At 68.3% G+C, this 14,382-nt stretch overlaps 1 protein-coding gene across 1 annotated transcript; it reads left to right on the top strand.

Moving 5' to 3' along the window:
- Nucleotides 1–691: 691 nt before the first annotated feature.
- On the top strand, nucleotides 692–11,673 carry KCNK3 (potassium two pore domain channel subfamily K member 3). The gene is made up of 2 exons (XM_062573343.1): nucleotides 692–974; nucleotides 10,487–11,673. Exons 1-2 carry the CDS (start codon nucleotides 692–694, stop codon nucleotides 11,395–11,397), a joined length of 1,194 nt encoding a protein of 397 aa, XP_062429327.1. The 3' UTR covers nucleotides 11,398–11,673.
- The last annotated feature ends 2,709 nt before the right edge of the window (nucleotides 11,674–14,382 follow it).

Here is a 14,382-nt window from a genome sequence, read left to right as displayed (position 1 = left end):
GCGGGTGCGGGTGCCGGTGCTGGTGCTGCTGTGTGCAGTGCCCGGTGCGGGTGCGGGTGCGGGTGCGGGTGCAGGTGTGGGTGCGGGTGCGGGTGCCGGTGCTGGTGCTGCTGTGTGCAGTGCCCTGTGCGGGTGCGGGTGCGGGTGCAGGTGTGGGTGCGGGTGCGGGTGCCGGTGCTGGTGCTGCTGTGTGCAGTGCCCGGTGCGGGTGCGGGTGCGGGTGCGGGTGCAGGTGTGGGTGCGGGTGCGGGTGCTGGTGCTGGTGCTGCTGTGTGCAGTGCCCGGTGCGGGTGCGGGTGCGGGTGCCGGTGTGTGCAGCATCCGACGCCGGCGTGCGTGTGGCTGCGGTGGCCGGTGCCGACGGTGGCTGCGGGGTGGCGGAGGTCGGTGCCGCTGCCGGTGCCGCTGCCGGGTCGCGCCGGGTCGGGGCGGGGCGGGGCCGGGCCGGGCCGGGCCGGGCCGGGCGGGGCGGGGCGGCGGTGGTGCTGAAGGACAGCTCCGCCCCCGCCCGCGGGCCGCCCCCGCCCCCCCCGTCCCCGCCGCCGTCCCCGCCGCCGCCGCCGCCGCCGCCGCCGCCGCGGCCCCGCCGCCGCCGCCGCCGCCGCCGCGGCCCCTCCGCCGCCGCCATGCCCCAGACGGCGCGCGCCGCCGCGGCCCCGCCAGCGCCGCCCGCCGCCGCCGGCCGCGCACCATGAAGCGGCAGAACGTGCGGACGCTGGCGCTCATCATGTGCACCTTCACGTACCTGCTGGTGGGCGCCGCCGTCTTCGACGCGCTCGAGTCCGAGGAGGAGACGGCGGAGCGGCGGCGGCTGGAGGCGAAGCGCCTGGAGCTCAAGAGCAAGTACAACCTCAGCGCCGAGAGCTACCGCGAGCTCGAGTGGGTCGTGCTCAAGCTCAAGCCGCACAAGGCCGGCGTGCAGTGGAAATTCGCCGGCTCCTTCTACTTCGCCATCACCGTCATCACCACCATAGGTACCGGCCGCCGCCGCTGCCCCCCGAGCCCCCGTCCCGGCCGCCGCCCCGCTCCCGGTCCCGGGCACCGGCTCCGGTGTCCCCCCGAGCCCCCGTCCCGGCCGCCCCCCCGCTCCCGGTCCCGGGCACCGGCTCCGGTGTGCCCCCGAGCCCCCGCCCCGACCGCCCCCCGGCTCCCAGCCCCGGGCACTGGCTCCGATGTCCCTCCGAGCCCCCGCCCCGACCGCCCCCCGGCTACCAGCCCCGGGCACCGGCTCCAGAGTCCTCGGAGCCCCTGCCCCGGCCGCCCCCCAGCTCCCGGTCCCGGGCACTGGCTCCGGTGTGCCCCCGAGCCCCCGCCCCGGCCGCCCCCCCAGCTCCCGGTCCCGGGCACTGGCTCCGGTGTGCCCCCGAGCCCCCGCCCCGGCTGCCTCCCCACTCCCAGCCCCGGGCACTGGCTCCGGTGTGCCCCCGAGCCCCCGCCCCGGCCGCCCCCCGGCTCCCAGCCCCGGGCACTGGCTCCGGTGTGCCCCCGAGCCCCCGCCCCGGCCGCCCCCCGGCTAGCAGCCCCGGGCACCAGCTCCAGAGTCCTTCAGAGCCCCCGCCCCGGCCGCCCCACAGCTCCAAGCCCCGGGCACCGGCTCCAGTGTCCCCCCGAGCTCCCGCCCCGGCCACCCCCCAGCTCCCAGCCCCGCAGCTCCGGCTCCGCTGTCCTTTGGAGCTCCCATTCCTGCGGCTCTGGTGTCCTCTGGAGCCCCTGCCGCGACCCTCCCCAAAGCTCCCATTCCCGCAGCTTCAAGTCTGCTCACCCAGCCAGCTGCCCCACCACTGAGAACCCCTCTCTGGACCCTCCCTGCAGTGCCCATCCCCGAGGCATCGGGGCTGCTCGCCCTGCTGGCCCCCACCACCCCAAAACCCGTGTCCGGACCCTCCCTGCTGTGCCCATCCCCGAGGCATCAGGGACCCCGCTGGATGGGCCCCCTGTCCTCGGGGACACCCACCACGGTCTCTGGTCTCTCCACCAGACCAGTCCCCCCAGTCAGCTCCTGTCCCCACAGCCCCAGGGTCCTCAGAAGTTCCACCCCCCACACACCTTTGGGGGCCTAATCCAGACCTCCCCCCCCCCACTGCTCCATCCCCATGGCCATGGGGCTCCCCGCCACCACAGTCCTCCCTGTCCTCGGGGTCTCACCCAGCTCCCCCCCCCCAAACCATCCCACCCTGAATCCCTGCTTTCTGGCCCCAAAGGGTGAAAGCAGCTTTGGGACGGCAGGTCCGGTGTGTGTGGGGGGATTCGGACCGTTGCCTGGGGCAGGGACCCCCCTTTCCCAGCCCTCCAGGATGGTTTTGGGCAACACGTGGTGCAGAGCGCCTGGAGGGGCCGAGGCTGCTCCGGGGGGGTCCCGGCGACTGAGGGATGCAGCAGGGAAACAGGGAAAACTGCAAAGGGCTGCAGGCCGGGGGGCTTCTCCCTGCGGAGGCGGCAGCGGGACGAGCCCGTCGGCGAAGGTGCGACAGCCCGGGAGGGCGGCGGGCAGCGGGGAAACGCGGAGGGAATTTCCCCACCCGCGGGCTTTACTGCTCCGCGGGAACCGGGGTCGCCTCGCAAAGCAACCCCGAGCTCTTTCCGTGGCGCCCGAGGGTGCGCAGCGGGTGGACAGGGCTGCACGTACGAAAATGCGCAACTCTCAGCGTCGGTTTTAACCGAAACCCGGTAATTCCTAGGGAAGATGTGAGCTCCCTTAGAAAGGCGCTTCCTGAACCGGGCCAGTCCCTAACAGCGAAGCGAGCAAAATCATCCCAAGCCACGAACTCCTGGCGGGGAAGAGGGGAAGGAAAACCCGGCTGCTTCCACGCCGGGGCGTTTCGGGGCCCCGCGCCGCGTGCGCCCTTCCTCGCCTCCCGCGGCAGAGGCAGAGCGCTGCCGGCCCCTCGAGACGCCCCGCGGTCCCCGCGTGGCGCGAGCTCGGGCGCTCCGGCCCGAGGGCGGCTTTAAAGCGGGAAGGAGGGAGAGCGCGGAGGTCAGCAGGTCCCGGTCAGAAAGTTTTTCTTCCATTCTGTCTTTTTTTATATATATATATATTACTATTATTATTTATTTTTCCTGGGAAAAGAGCCAATGGGCGACGCAAGCTGAGGCTCCCGCGAGAGAGGCTTTCCGATTAACGTGCACCGTGTTCCCAGGGTCGGTCTCCGGCGGGAGACCCCACGAGCGGGAGCGCAGGTGGCTGTGTCCGGAGCGGAGAGGGACCCCGGAGCACGGAGCAAGCCCGGGGCTTGGAGCCCTTAGCTTGGCGCCGCAGAGGAGGCTGTAAAAAGGAGGGTGCAAATCTCATCCTAGCCCCATTCTTGCCGGGTTTTTTGGCCAGAGTGAGCGTTTGGGAGCTCCAAAATGCTCCCTCCAGTTAATGACCCTCCTGGGCCGGGGGGTGAGCACGGGACCGGCCCCGCGGCCCCGGCGGCTCCGGGCACGCAAAGGCGCGGGGTGTCTGCAGCCACGGGCCGGGAGCTCGGCAGCCGGCCCGCGGCCGAGCTGGCAGGTCCGGCCTGAACCCAAGCCAGGACGAATACCGCGCTCTGTGCTTCGTGCCCCGGTGCTATTTTCATCTGCGCTGCAATTCGGTTTCCCCCACTCCCGAACTGCTCACGCGCCCCCGCCGCACTGAGCCGCCATGGGGAGCGGGGAGGGATTTCTGGGGGGGGCGGGCAGGGGGCAGTGGTGGGTTCACAGATGGGCTCTGGGATGGAGGGGGGATAAATGCAATGGGGGGTCTCTGGCCTCAGGGGATGCAGCTTCAGGGGCAGGAAGAGGAGCCTGCCAGTCGGGGCAGCGTCAGGCCCGGCTGGCGGTGGAGGAGCTGGTCCTGGGGGATGACGGCCAGGGATGGAGCGCCCACCCTCTCCAGGCCCCCTGGACCTTTCTGGTCTCATTCTGTGCTAGCTGTGCCTCCCACAACCGATCAGCTGTGGCAATGAGTGCAGGTGCCCATAAACAGGCCTTTGGTAGGTTTCAGAGTTAACATATTAGAGGGAAAAACTGCAACAGTTTCTCTCAGAGCTGGGGCAGCAGCGGGTCTGTTCATGCCACCCCTACGGCTCGTCAACACAGTCCGGTCACTCAAATCCCTGCTGCTGGCGTCCCGGGATGCCCCTTGGGAAAGGGGCTCTGAGTGGTCCTGGTCCGGGGGTCTCACTCTCTCCTGACCCCACGGTCAGTCCCAGTAGAGGAGAAGCCTCCAGGGCGCTGAGCGAGTTTGGGGGAAATCGCTGGCCAGGGAGAGGGGCTGAGTTTTGGGGGCCCTTCCTGAGGTAGGGGCTGTGCTCTGACCCCCATAGCACGGCGCCAGCCAGAGGGGCCATGGGCTCTGCCCAGCCGGGCCGCCAGCTGGGACTCCGGCACCGCAGGCTTTGGAGAGGGATAGAGGAGAGCAGGACAGCTCTCCTTCCCTCTCCAGTTAGGCATAAGGCCACCCCCCCTCCCCTGTCCTCTCTGCCTGTGGTTAAGCTAGAGTGTTCACCCTGAAACCTAGTGAGGGCATGTTCACCAGCAGCACCTCTGCCGCTGTTCCCTTTAGCAGGAATGAGTGAGAAGAGGCCTGGCAGGATGAGGAGCTGCCATCAAGAGGGGACACACACCCTGGGACCAGAGCAGCGTCCAGGCCGTGTCCCAAGGGCCGAGAGCGGGTTTCCAACCCTTCCTGCACGCTACGAGCCCTGGCCCGCATGCCCGTGGTGCTCGGGGCCCCCGCACCGCTCCGCGGCCCGCTCGGCCCCTCCAGAGGGGCAGCAACGCCGCCGGGCGATCCCTGCTGCAGCCCCGCTCCCACCCCCCCCCGGCCCCTCTCCCTCCTCCCCGGCTGCCCAGGCTATAAAATTTCCATCCCGGGGAGATAACAGCAATTAATAACCGCGTCTCCCGGCCCCCTCCCGGCCCGGCCTCCCTCAGCCGATGCCTCATTAAACTCCGGCAAAAGCCCGACTCAAAGCGAGGCGTAAACAACACGTGCCGGAGCGGCGGTGCCCGGAGGCGAGCCGGATTTATTGCCCGGGGCCGAGCAAGCAGGGAGCAGCTGGGAGCTCCCCCGGAAACGGGCCGCGAGCGTCCGCCTCGACCCGCTCGCTGCCGCCGCGGCGATTTTTCCTGGGGAAAGATGCCCCAGCGGTAGGAAGCACTCGGAGAAGCCGACGTTGTGGAGAGCATCCCCGTGTCCCGTGGAGCGGGAGCTCCCGCCGTGCCCGGGGCGGCGGGGGGGGGACGGGTCGGAGGCGGCCGGAGCGGCGAGGAGCCGGGAGAAGGGGCCTGGCGGCGCCCCAAGGCGCGGCGCGAACTCACCGGGCTTCTCGCCGGCGCAAACAGGGCCGTTGGCCGGCGAGCGGATTTTCCATGACACCATCCGCCCTGGCGCGCGCCCGCGCGCTCGGCCGCCCGCCGGGGAAAGCGGCGCCGCGGGCAGGGGGGCAGCCGCTCTGCCCCCCCCCAATCCACCCCGTGCTCCCTGCCTCTCCCTTGACCCCCCCCCTCCCTGCACGCAAGCGGGGAGAGAGGGAGTCCGAGGTCTCCCTGCTCCATCCTCCCTCCCTGGCAGGTCCCGCGGGACACGGGGGGGGGGGGGGCTCTGAGCCCCCACGGTGCTCAGCTGGGACAAACCTGGGGTGGGAGGAGGGGGCGGCGGTGGCGCTGGGACCGGCAGGTCGGGCCGTGCGCCCGCGAGACGATGGGGCGAGCGACGGCGGGCGGAGGGGCCGGGGCGGGGGGCGTCTCCGCGGCGCGGGCTGAGCCGAGCTCCCGTCCCCCCCGCTGGGGCCTGCGGCCTGGGCGCGCGGCGGCGGGGGGGGTGCCGAGGGGGGGCAGCACGGGTGGGTGCGCGGGTGGGTGCGTGCGCGGATGCAGGCACGGGGGGATGCGCAGGCGGGCGCGCGCCTGCACGGGCGCGTAGCTGGGTGGACGCGTGACGCGCCGATGGACGCACGGATGGATCCCGGTGTGGGAGGGTGGCTGTCCGACTGGCTGGACAGGTGGATGGAGGCTTGCTTAGCTAGACGGACAGATGGACAAAAAGCTGTGTGTGAAGCCGGGTGGACGGGAGGCGGCTGGGTGGGGGGATGAAGACCCCCGCGGGAGGCTGCGTGGGTGGCCGGGCAGCGGTGGGACGTGCCTGCCGCGGAGCCGGGGAAAACGCCCGGAGCGGGCGGACGGAGCGAGGCACCGCACCGTGCCATGCCGTGCCATGCCGTGCCAGACGTGCATCCCCTCGCGCCAGGCTGCCGGGGGGGCCGGGGGGGCCGGCGGCGCTTGTGCCGCCGCCACGTGTCGCCTTTCCCAGCCGCTATCTGCCGGCGCGTTTGCTCAGCCCGCAGAGCCGGGGCGTTTCCCAGGGGGGCGCAGCGGACGGGCACCGCGCCGCACGCCCCCCAACCCCCCCGTGCCCCTGGCCCTGCCGGGGGAGCGTGGGGCTGCCCCCCACCCCCAACCCCGCGCCGGCCCCGGGGGGCGGCCGAGGCCCCCGGGCTGAGGCCTGACACCGGCTGCGTCGCGGGTGCAGGCGCAGCCCGTGTTGCTCTTGGCCGCGGTCGACGGAGGGAGATCGGCACTGCCGGCGCGACCTGAAACTCGGCCGAGCTCGCGCCGCTGGCACGGCGGGGGGCACTGGGGGGGGGGGACAAGCTCCCTCCAAACCTTTCCATGAGATACTCGCCGCTCTTGGAAGCGGCGGGGACGGGCGGGGGCCGGCGCGGGGCTCGGCCGGCCGAGCTTTCCGGCGGGCCGGCGCGTGCCGGAGGAGGCCACTGCCCTGGGGGGACACGGGAGCCCGGGGCGCGCTGCAGCGCCGGGCGCCCACCCGCCTCCCCCGGCTGCGGCCGCCGGCCCTGGCCCACGCTCGGCGCCTGCCTGTCCCACGGCGCTTTGCTGTGCTGGGGGGCTTCTTCCCTGGCCGCTTCGCACCCCGCCCCAGCTCCCGGCAGTTGGTGTCTTCTGGGATTCGCCTCGCTCTGCCCTGGCTGCCTGCACCCCCTACCCTGCCCCGTGTCCCTGCATCCCTGTGTCCCTGCATCCCCGTGTCCCTGCATCCCCGTGTCCCTGCACCCCCTACCCTGCCCCGTGTCCCTGCATCCCTGTGTCCCTGCATCCCCGTGTCCCTGCACCCCCTACCCTGCCCTGTGTCCCTGTGTCCCTGCATCCCCGTGTCCCTGCACCCCCTACCCTGCCCCGTGTCCCTGCATCCCTGTGTCCCTGCATCCCCGTGTCCCTGCACCCCCTACCCTGCCCCGTGTCCCTGCATCCCTGTGTCCCTGCATCCCTGTGTCCCTGCATCCCCGTGTCCCTGCACCCCCTACCCTGCCCCGTGTCCCTGCATCCCTGTGTCCCTGCATCCCCGTGTCCCTGCACCCCCTACCCTGCCCTGTGTCCCTGTGTCCCTGCATCCCCGTGTCCCTGCACCCCCTACCCTGTCCTGTGTCCCTGCATCCCTGTGTCCCTGCATCCCCGTGTCCCTGCACCCCCTACCCTGCCCTGTGTCCCTGTGTCCCTGCATCCCCGTGTCCCTGCACCCCCTACCCTGCCCCGTGTCCCTGCATCCCTGTGTCCCTGCATCCCCGTGTCCCTGCACCCCCTACCCTGTCCTGTGTCCCTGCATCCCTGTGTCCCTGCATCCCCGTGTCCCTGCACCCCCTACCCTGCCCTGTGTCCCTGCATCCCCATGTCCCTGCATCCCCCTACCCTGCCCTGCATCCCTGCGTCCCTGTGTCCCTGCACCCCTTACCCTGCCCTGTGTCCCTGTGTCCCTGCATCCCCATGTCCCTGCATCCCCCTACCCTGCCCTGTGTCCCTGTGTCCCTGCATCCCTGTGTCCCTGCATCCCCCTACCCTGGCCCTGTGTCCCTGTGTCCCTGCATCCCTGTGTCCCTGCATCCCCCTACCCTGCCCTGTGTCCCTGTGTCCCTGCGTCCCCCTACCCTGGCCCTGCATCCCTGCAACCCTGCATCCCTGTGTCCCTGCATCCCTGTGTCTCTGCATCCCCAAACCCTGCCCTGGCTCCCCGCACCCCGAGGCCCAGGCCCGTGACGCTCACTCTGCCTTCCCAGCCCTTTTCCTTGTCCAGTTTTCCAGGCAGTCGCCTCCGAGACGTTTCCACCGTCCTCCCAGCCCCGGGGAAGCGACGCCCTCCGTGGCTTTGCTGACAGCAACCCCGCCGGCCCCTTCCCGCGGCGCAGAGACAGCTGCCCGCTAATCCCGGCCATCCATCGCGCCCGACAGCCCGAGATTTACTGCAGGCCCGGAGCCAGCTGCCGCCTGCACCTGCTCCCGGGGAATAACAGGCGGATCCGCCCCGGCTCCTCCACGGCCCTAAAAAGGACACGAGCCGGCCACGGTCCTCAGGGACATGCCACGTAGTCCCGCCGTGCCGCCTTGCAGCACCCGCCGCGGAGGGAGCCCGGAGCGCCCGGACCCGGCCGTGCTGTGCCGTGCCGTGCCGTGCTGTGCCAGCCCGCGGGCATAGCAACCCCTGACCGCGTCGAGTGCACTCGGGGGCACACCGGCCTCTGCTCCCGGAGCACCCCGGCTCTGGGAAAAGCCTACGGGCTTTCCGCAGCGCTCCGCCGGAGCCGCTGCCCGAGGAATCGCCCGCGGAGCCCCGCATTGGACGGGGCAGGGAGGGGAATTGCGCAGGAAAGAAGGAAAAAGATGAAGGGATGTGGCACATCCCTGGGGCGGTTCGGACGCCGGGTCAGGAGTGGGGCGCTCCTGTCGGCTGCCCTGCCAGCCGGCTCCGGGGCGTCTAAGGTCAAGTTGCCTCCAGCCTTGGCACTGGCACTGCTCCACACAGAGCACACGGCTTCGGGGTTTGCTGTGAGCCAGAGAGGGAGGGAAGGAGAGGGAAAAAGTAGAGGGGAATAGCAGCTGCTCGGGGGTGAGGGCACCTTCGGAGAGCACCGGACACATGGACCACTCCCCCAGGGGAGAAGAGGGCTGGAGCAGGACCTGGAGGACCATCCAGCCTGCTGGCTGTAGCCCCCTCCTGGCAGCTGGGAGATGTGGGCTCACCAGGTGGGAAGGGGGCTAGAGCAGGACCTGGAGGACCATCCAGCCCGCTGGCTGTAGCCCCCTCCTGGCAGCTGGGAGATGTGGGCTCACCAGGTGGGAAGGGGGCTGGAGCAGGACCTGGAGGACCATCCAGCCCGCTGGCTGTAGCCCCCTCCTGGCAGCTGGGAGATGTGGGCTCACCAGGTGGGAAGGGGGCTGGAGCAGGACCTGGAGGACCATCCAGCCCGCTGGCTGTAGCCCCCTCCTGGCAGCTGGGAGATGTGGGCTCACCAGGTGGGAAGGGGTCCTGGAGGATCATCCAGCCTGATGGTTATAGTCCTCTCCTGGCAGTGGGGAGGTGTGGGCTCACCTGGCCTTGATCAGAAAGGGGCTCCTGTGCCCTGGTGTCCTCTGCTAAAGTGAAACTGGTCTCTCTGAGCTGAGCTTTGTGGTGTGGGTTAAACAAAACTGCTATTTTCTTTTCCTCCTCTTCAAATATATCAGCAGAAAGCTGGACAAATCCTGTGATGTTTGGGTCTCCATCCAACCTCACCTCGAAAAGCATTCTCAGGTCCTCCAAGTCATGCCAAGATGGAGCCCAGGATGGGGTCCAGACAGGGTGTCCTGCCCCCTGCCCTGACTCCAGGACCCGATGCAGCACGCAGAGGGTGCTGGAGCCGGAGAGGGGCCAGGATCGGCACTGGGATGCAGACGGGAGCTCACGGCACCCCAGAGCACCCAGCTGGGGAGGCAGCTGCAGATTTCCTCAGTCTCAGCTGCCTTTTCTCTGTTTCAACCCCCCAGCATCCATTAGAGGCAAATAATCTGGCAGCGCAAAGGAAGAGTAAGTCCTCTCTGCATGTGTTTGGTGCAGAAAGGAGATTAGCTGAAATCCGGGTGGGCCCCGGGGCCAGGTCTCTGGTGCACACTCCCTCCGTCTGCCCTCAGGGGCTGGTGGTGGAGGAGCGAGGACCCGTTGCCCTCAGCCAGCCCGGGGACCGCAGCGGAGGCGCCTCCAGCTCCCCCCGGCTCCTCTCCCAGCAAGATGAGGGCTTTTCATTTTTTCTGTCTTCTCTCCTCTTCCCCATTATTTTTATTCTGAGATCCTGTTATCCTCTTAGTCTGAAAAACCATCTGCAACCATTCCTTGCATCTCGGGGGTAGGGCAGCATGGGTCAGCAGCTGGCTTTGACCGCCAGGAAACTCAGATTGGGGAAGCGATTTGTGAGGGAAGCATGAGGGCAGGCCCCCGACTCAGTAGGAGGCCCTAAAAATAGCAGATACCATGCTGCAGAAAGTGCTCAGAGATCAGTGGATGCTTCCTCCAGGAAAGCTCCCAGTGTTGCCCTCAAAGAGCTGGGCAGCTTGCTGTCCCTCTCAGGAGCTTGCTCCAGGACCATGGCAGCCCTGCACCCTGAGATATGGCTGCGTCCAGCTGCCCTCAGGCAGCAGAAAACGTCATGTTAGGTGTTCAATGACCAAGCCAACTCGCTTTGTCTTTGCTCACCAGGGTACGGCCATGCAGCCCCCAGCACGGATGGAGGGAAGGTCTTCTGCATGGTGTATGCCCTGCTGGGGATCCCCCTCACCCTCGTCATGTTCCAGAGCCTGGGCGAGCGGATCAACACCTTCGTCAAATACCTCCTCCACCGCATCAAGAAGTGCCTTGGCATGAGACGGGCCGAGGTCTCCATGGCCAACATGGTGACCATTGGGTTCTTCTCTTGCATCAGCACCCTGTGCATCGGGGCAGCCGCGTTCTCCTACTACGAGCACTGGAGTTTCTTCCACGCCTATTACTATTGCTTCATCACCCTCACCACCATCGGCTTTGGAGACTACGTGGCTCTGCAGAAGGATGAGGCCCTCCAGAACAAGCCCCAGTACGTGGCCTTCAGCTTCGTCTACATCCTGACTGGGCTGACGGTCATCGGGGCCTTCCTCAACCTGGTGGTGCTGCGCTTCATGACCATGAATGCCGAGGACGAGAAGCGGGATGCTGAGCACCGGGCTCTGCTCACCCGCAATGGACAGGCCAGCAGCGTCCACACCACGGACACTGCCTCCTCCACCACGGCGGCCGTGGGGGGCGGCGGGGGTGGCAGCGGGGTGGTGGGCAGCGGGGGCAGCGGCTTTCGCAACGTCTACGCGGAGGTGCTCCACTTCCAGTCCATGTGTTCGTGCCTATGGTACAAGAGCCGGGAGAAGCTGCAGTACTCCATCCCCATGATCATCCCCAGGGACCTGTCCACCTCGGACACGTGCGTGGAGCAGAGCCACTCCTCGCCCGGCCGCTACGCGGAGACGCCCTCCAACAGATGCTTCTGCAACGCCCAGCGCTCGGCCATCAGCTCCGTCTCCACAGGCCTCCACAGCCTCTCGGCCTTCCAGGGACTCATGAAGCGCCGCAGCTCCGTGTAGCCACCCGCGCCCCCTCTCTTTCCCCACGCGCCCCCTCGGCCAAGGGGAGCTCACAGCCGGAGGGAACTGTCCTACGACCGGCAAAGCCGGCGGGGGCACCCGGGCGTCCCTGCCAGGGTGCAGCGTGGCCACGTACTGCAACGTCATCGCCTCCCTCCGCTCGCCGAGCCTTTGCTGGTCCTTTCCAGAGGTGAAGACGGGGCTGTTGGTCTAAATTTATTTCATGGTTTTGTTTCATTTTATTTTATTTTATTATTTTATTTTATTTTATCTTTATCATTTTGTTTATTTTATTTTATTTTGCAAACCACTCCGCAAAATGTGAAACTTGAACTGAAGACCTGGAGAGCTTTTTAACCTGATGGAGAGCCAAAGGGGTTGGGGGGGGCAGGAGGAAACAGGGAGGAAAGGGGCAGCCCCAGGGCGGGGGGCGAGCGGCCGGGCTGGGACCTGGCCGCCTCGCGCCCGGCACGGCCCTGCCCGGCCCCACGAGCCCTATCCCAGAGCCAGGGAATGTGCCGGGGGGCGTGAGGGCATTGCTGTCAACGGGGCGTGGGACCGTGCAAGCATGTCCACGCTTTTGCAAGCGTGTGCAAGCATGTCCACACGTGTGCAGGCGTGCGCAGGCATGTGCAAGCATGTCCACGCTTTTGCAAGCGTGTGCAGGTGTGTGCAAGCATGTTCACACGTGTGCAGACATGTGCAGGCATGCGCAAGCATGTCTACGCATGTGCAGGTGTGTGCAGGCGTGCGCAAGCATGTCCACACGTGTGCAGGCGTGTGCAGGCGTGTGCACACGTGTGCAGGGAAGGCGGCGGACGAGCCGGGCAGCGAGACCGGCCGCACGAGCCGGCGCCGGGAGGCGCTGCCTGCTCGCAGCTCCGGTCCCGGGGCCGCTGCGGCCGGGAGCGACGGCGCGGCCGGGCGAGCGCGGCGCGGCCCCCTCCCCTCCCCTCCCCTCCGCTCCCGCGGGGCGCCGGGTCCCGGCGGTCGCCTGCTCCCCGCCTCTCGCCGGCCCTCGCTCCGGGAGCCCGCAGCGCCCCGTCCCGCGCCGCGGAGGCGGCCAGGGCCGGCTCGGGGCTCCGGGGGCGCCGCCGAGGCAAATCAGGCTAAGAGGGGCTTAGAGGGAGCGCGATGCCGCCGCCGCGGCCGAGGAAACCAGCCGGGAGTCACGTAGCCAGCCGCAACCGCCGGCGGCGGCCCGGGCGGCAGCCCCACTGGTTTTAATTTATTATTATTATTTTTTTAAACTCTTTTTAGAATGCCAAACGCAGGCATTCCGGTACCTTTCCCCGTCGAGGACGTCCCACGGCAGCGGCGGCGGCGGAGCCGGAGCCGGCCGGCGCGCCCCGGGGGGGGCTCCGGGCAGGACGCCCGCTCCCCGCCCGCGGCGAGGGGCCGCCGGGCCGCAGAGCCCGCAGCCCCCCGGCGCAGTGCGGCGCGGAGCGGCGCCGGGCCGGGCCGCGCCCCGCGCCAGCCGCGCTCCTCCTCCCCGCCGCCGCGCCCGCGGCCCGCCCTTCCCCGCAGGAAAACCCGTGCGATCCCAATGCTTGGCGACCGTACGTGCTGGTAGACAGCAGAGGGGATATTTACTGCAGACGACGCTATAACCGCATCTATAGGAACCTCCAAGTACCTGCCGCACAGGAGCCGTGCGGGGAACTCGCGGATGACTCCGGGAAATTTCTTTTCGCTCTCAGCATCTTTCTCATCCTTAGGCGCCGGCGGGGAGCACAACTCCCTGCAGCGACGTTTCTCTGTTTCTCATGCCAAAGTGTATTTGAACTGCTGATTTCCCTTCGTGATAGAGAGAAATAAAGGCTGATCCCAACCTCGGCGACCGCCTGGGCTCCCTTTCGGGGTGGCGGGGAAGCCGAGGTGCCGGGGCCGTGGGGAGGCCGAAGGCTCCGGGGCCGAGGCCGAGGGCCAAGGAAGGAAAGGCTCGTCTTTGGATTCTTCCAGGGCCGCGGCGTCCTTCGGTGGCCTCGTCCCCAGGAGAGGAGGGCCCGGGGCTGTGGGCAGGGTTGGAGCCCCTCCGGGCTCCTGTGGTCCTCTCCTGCCCCGCCGCGACCCACGGGCATGAGGCTGGAGAGATGCCTGCAGGGCTCCCCCCCCCCATCACCAGGTCTCCCCAGGAGCCCATGGGGACCCCTGAAAAGCAGCAGAGCCATTTTCCTCCTACCACTGCCTGTAACAGCGTCTTCTCCAGCCTGCGCTCCACGGCCCGGGCTGGAGACCAGCTCTGCCCTTCGCTCAACGCAACAGCCAAGAGATGCTCAAACTCTGCCAGCAGCTGTGATCTGGGCACCCACAACCTTCTGCCAGGGGAAACCGAGGCTCGGACAGACCGGGGCGGTAGGCGGACGCCCGCGCAGACGTGGCTCGAGACATCTGCAGGGCCAGGAGGTGAGCGAACAACGGAGCCAGAGACTCGGGTGTCTCCAAGGGCCAAGACACCTGGCGCCCAGCCAGCCCGCCCGGGGCGTCCCCATGGCTCTCGGCTGCTCTCCTGCCTTTAAATGGATGACACGCGCTCCGTTCGAACCCAGTCAAGAGCAGCCATCTAATCTAATAACGCTAAGCCCTGCGAAGAGCAGATCTGCCTTGGCAGCAGCTTGCCGAGAGAGCAGCTTATCCGAGGAGAAGCTCGGAGGAAGCACCCGTGGGCACATAGGAACTTCCCTGCTTCCCGGTGGGCCCAGGGACCAGGACGGTCCCATGGCTTGCTCCCTCTGCCTGTCCTCTCCTCCCACTGCTCTCCAGGCCCGTGGTGGGCCCACGGTGGAGCTGTCAACGTGGTCGGTGGTGCTCAGGTGCAGTTCGGAGGCAATGGGGGAGTTTCACAGAAGAGAGGCTCTGGCCCAAAGGCCCTGCGAGTGCCCTGCTCTGCCCTCCCACTCTTGCCCTTGCTGAGGACATGATGCCGAGCCAGCAGGAGCTCTGCTCCGATCCTGGGGGACGTTCCCGGGGCTGCCCTGGCATGCC

Source organism: Rhea pennata, chromosome 3, assembly GCF_028389875.1.
Source record: "Rhea pennata isolate bPtePen1 chromosome 3, bPtePen1.pri, whole genome shotgun sequence".
NCBI lineage: Eukaryota > Metazoa > Chordata > Aves > Rheiformes > Rheidae > Rhea > Rhea pennata.
Note: the sequence above shows the minus strand (reverse complement) of the source record. Positions and strands in the feature narration are given on the sequence as shown.

Bases quoted from the DNA above. Each gene is read 5' to 3' on its own strand.
- KCNK3 (XM_062573343.1), top strand. From the start codon at position 692: ATGAAGCGGCAGAACGTGCGGACGCTGGCGCTCATCATGTGCACCTTC. The intron at 975-10,486 runs GTACCGGCCGCC...TTTGCTCACCAG, and splicing joins CACCGTCATCACCACCATAG to GGTACGGCCATGCAGCCCCC.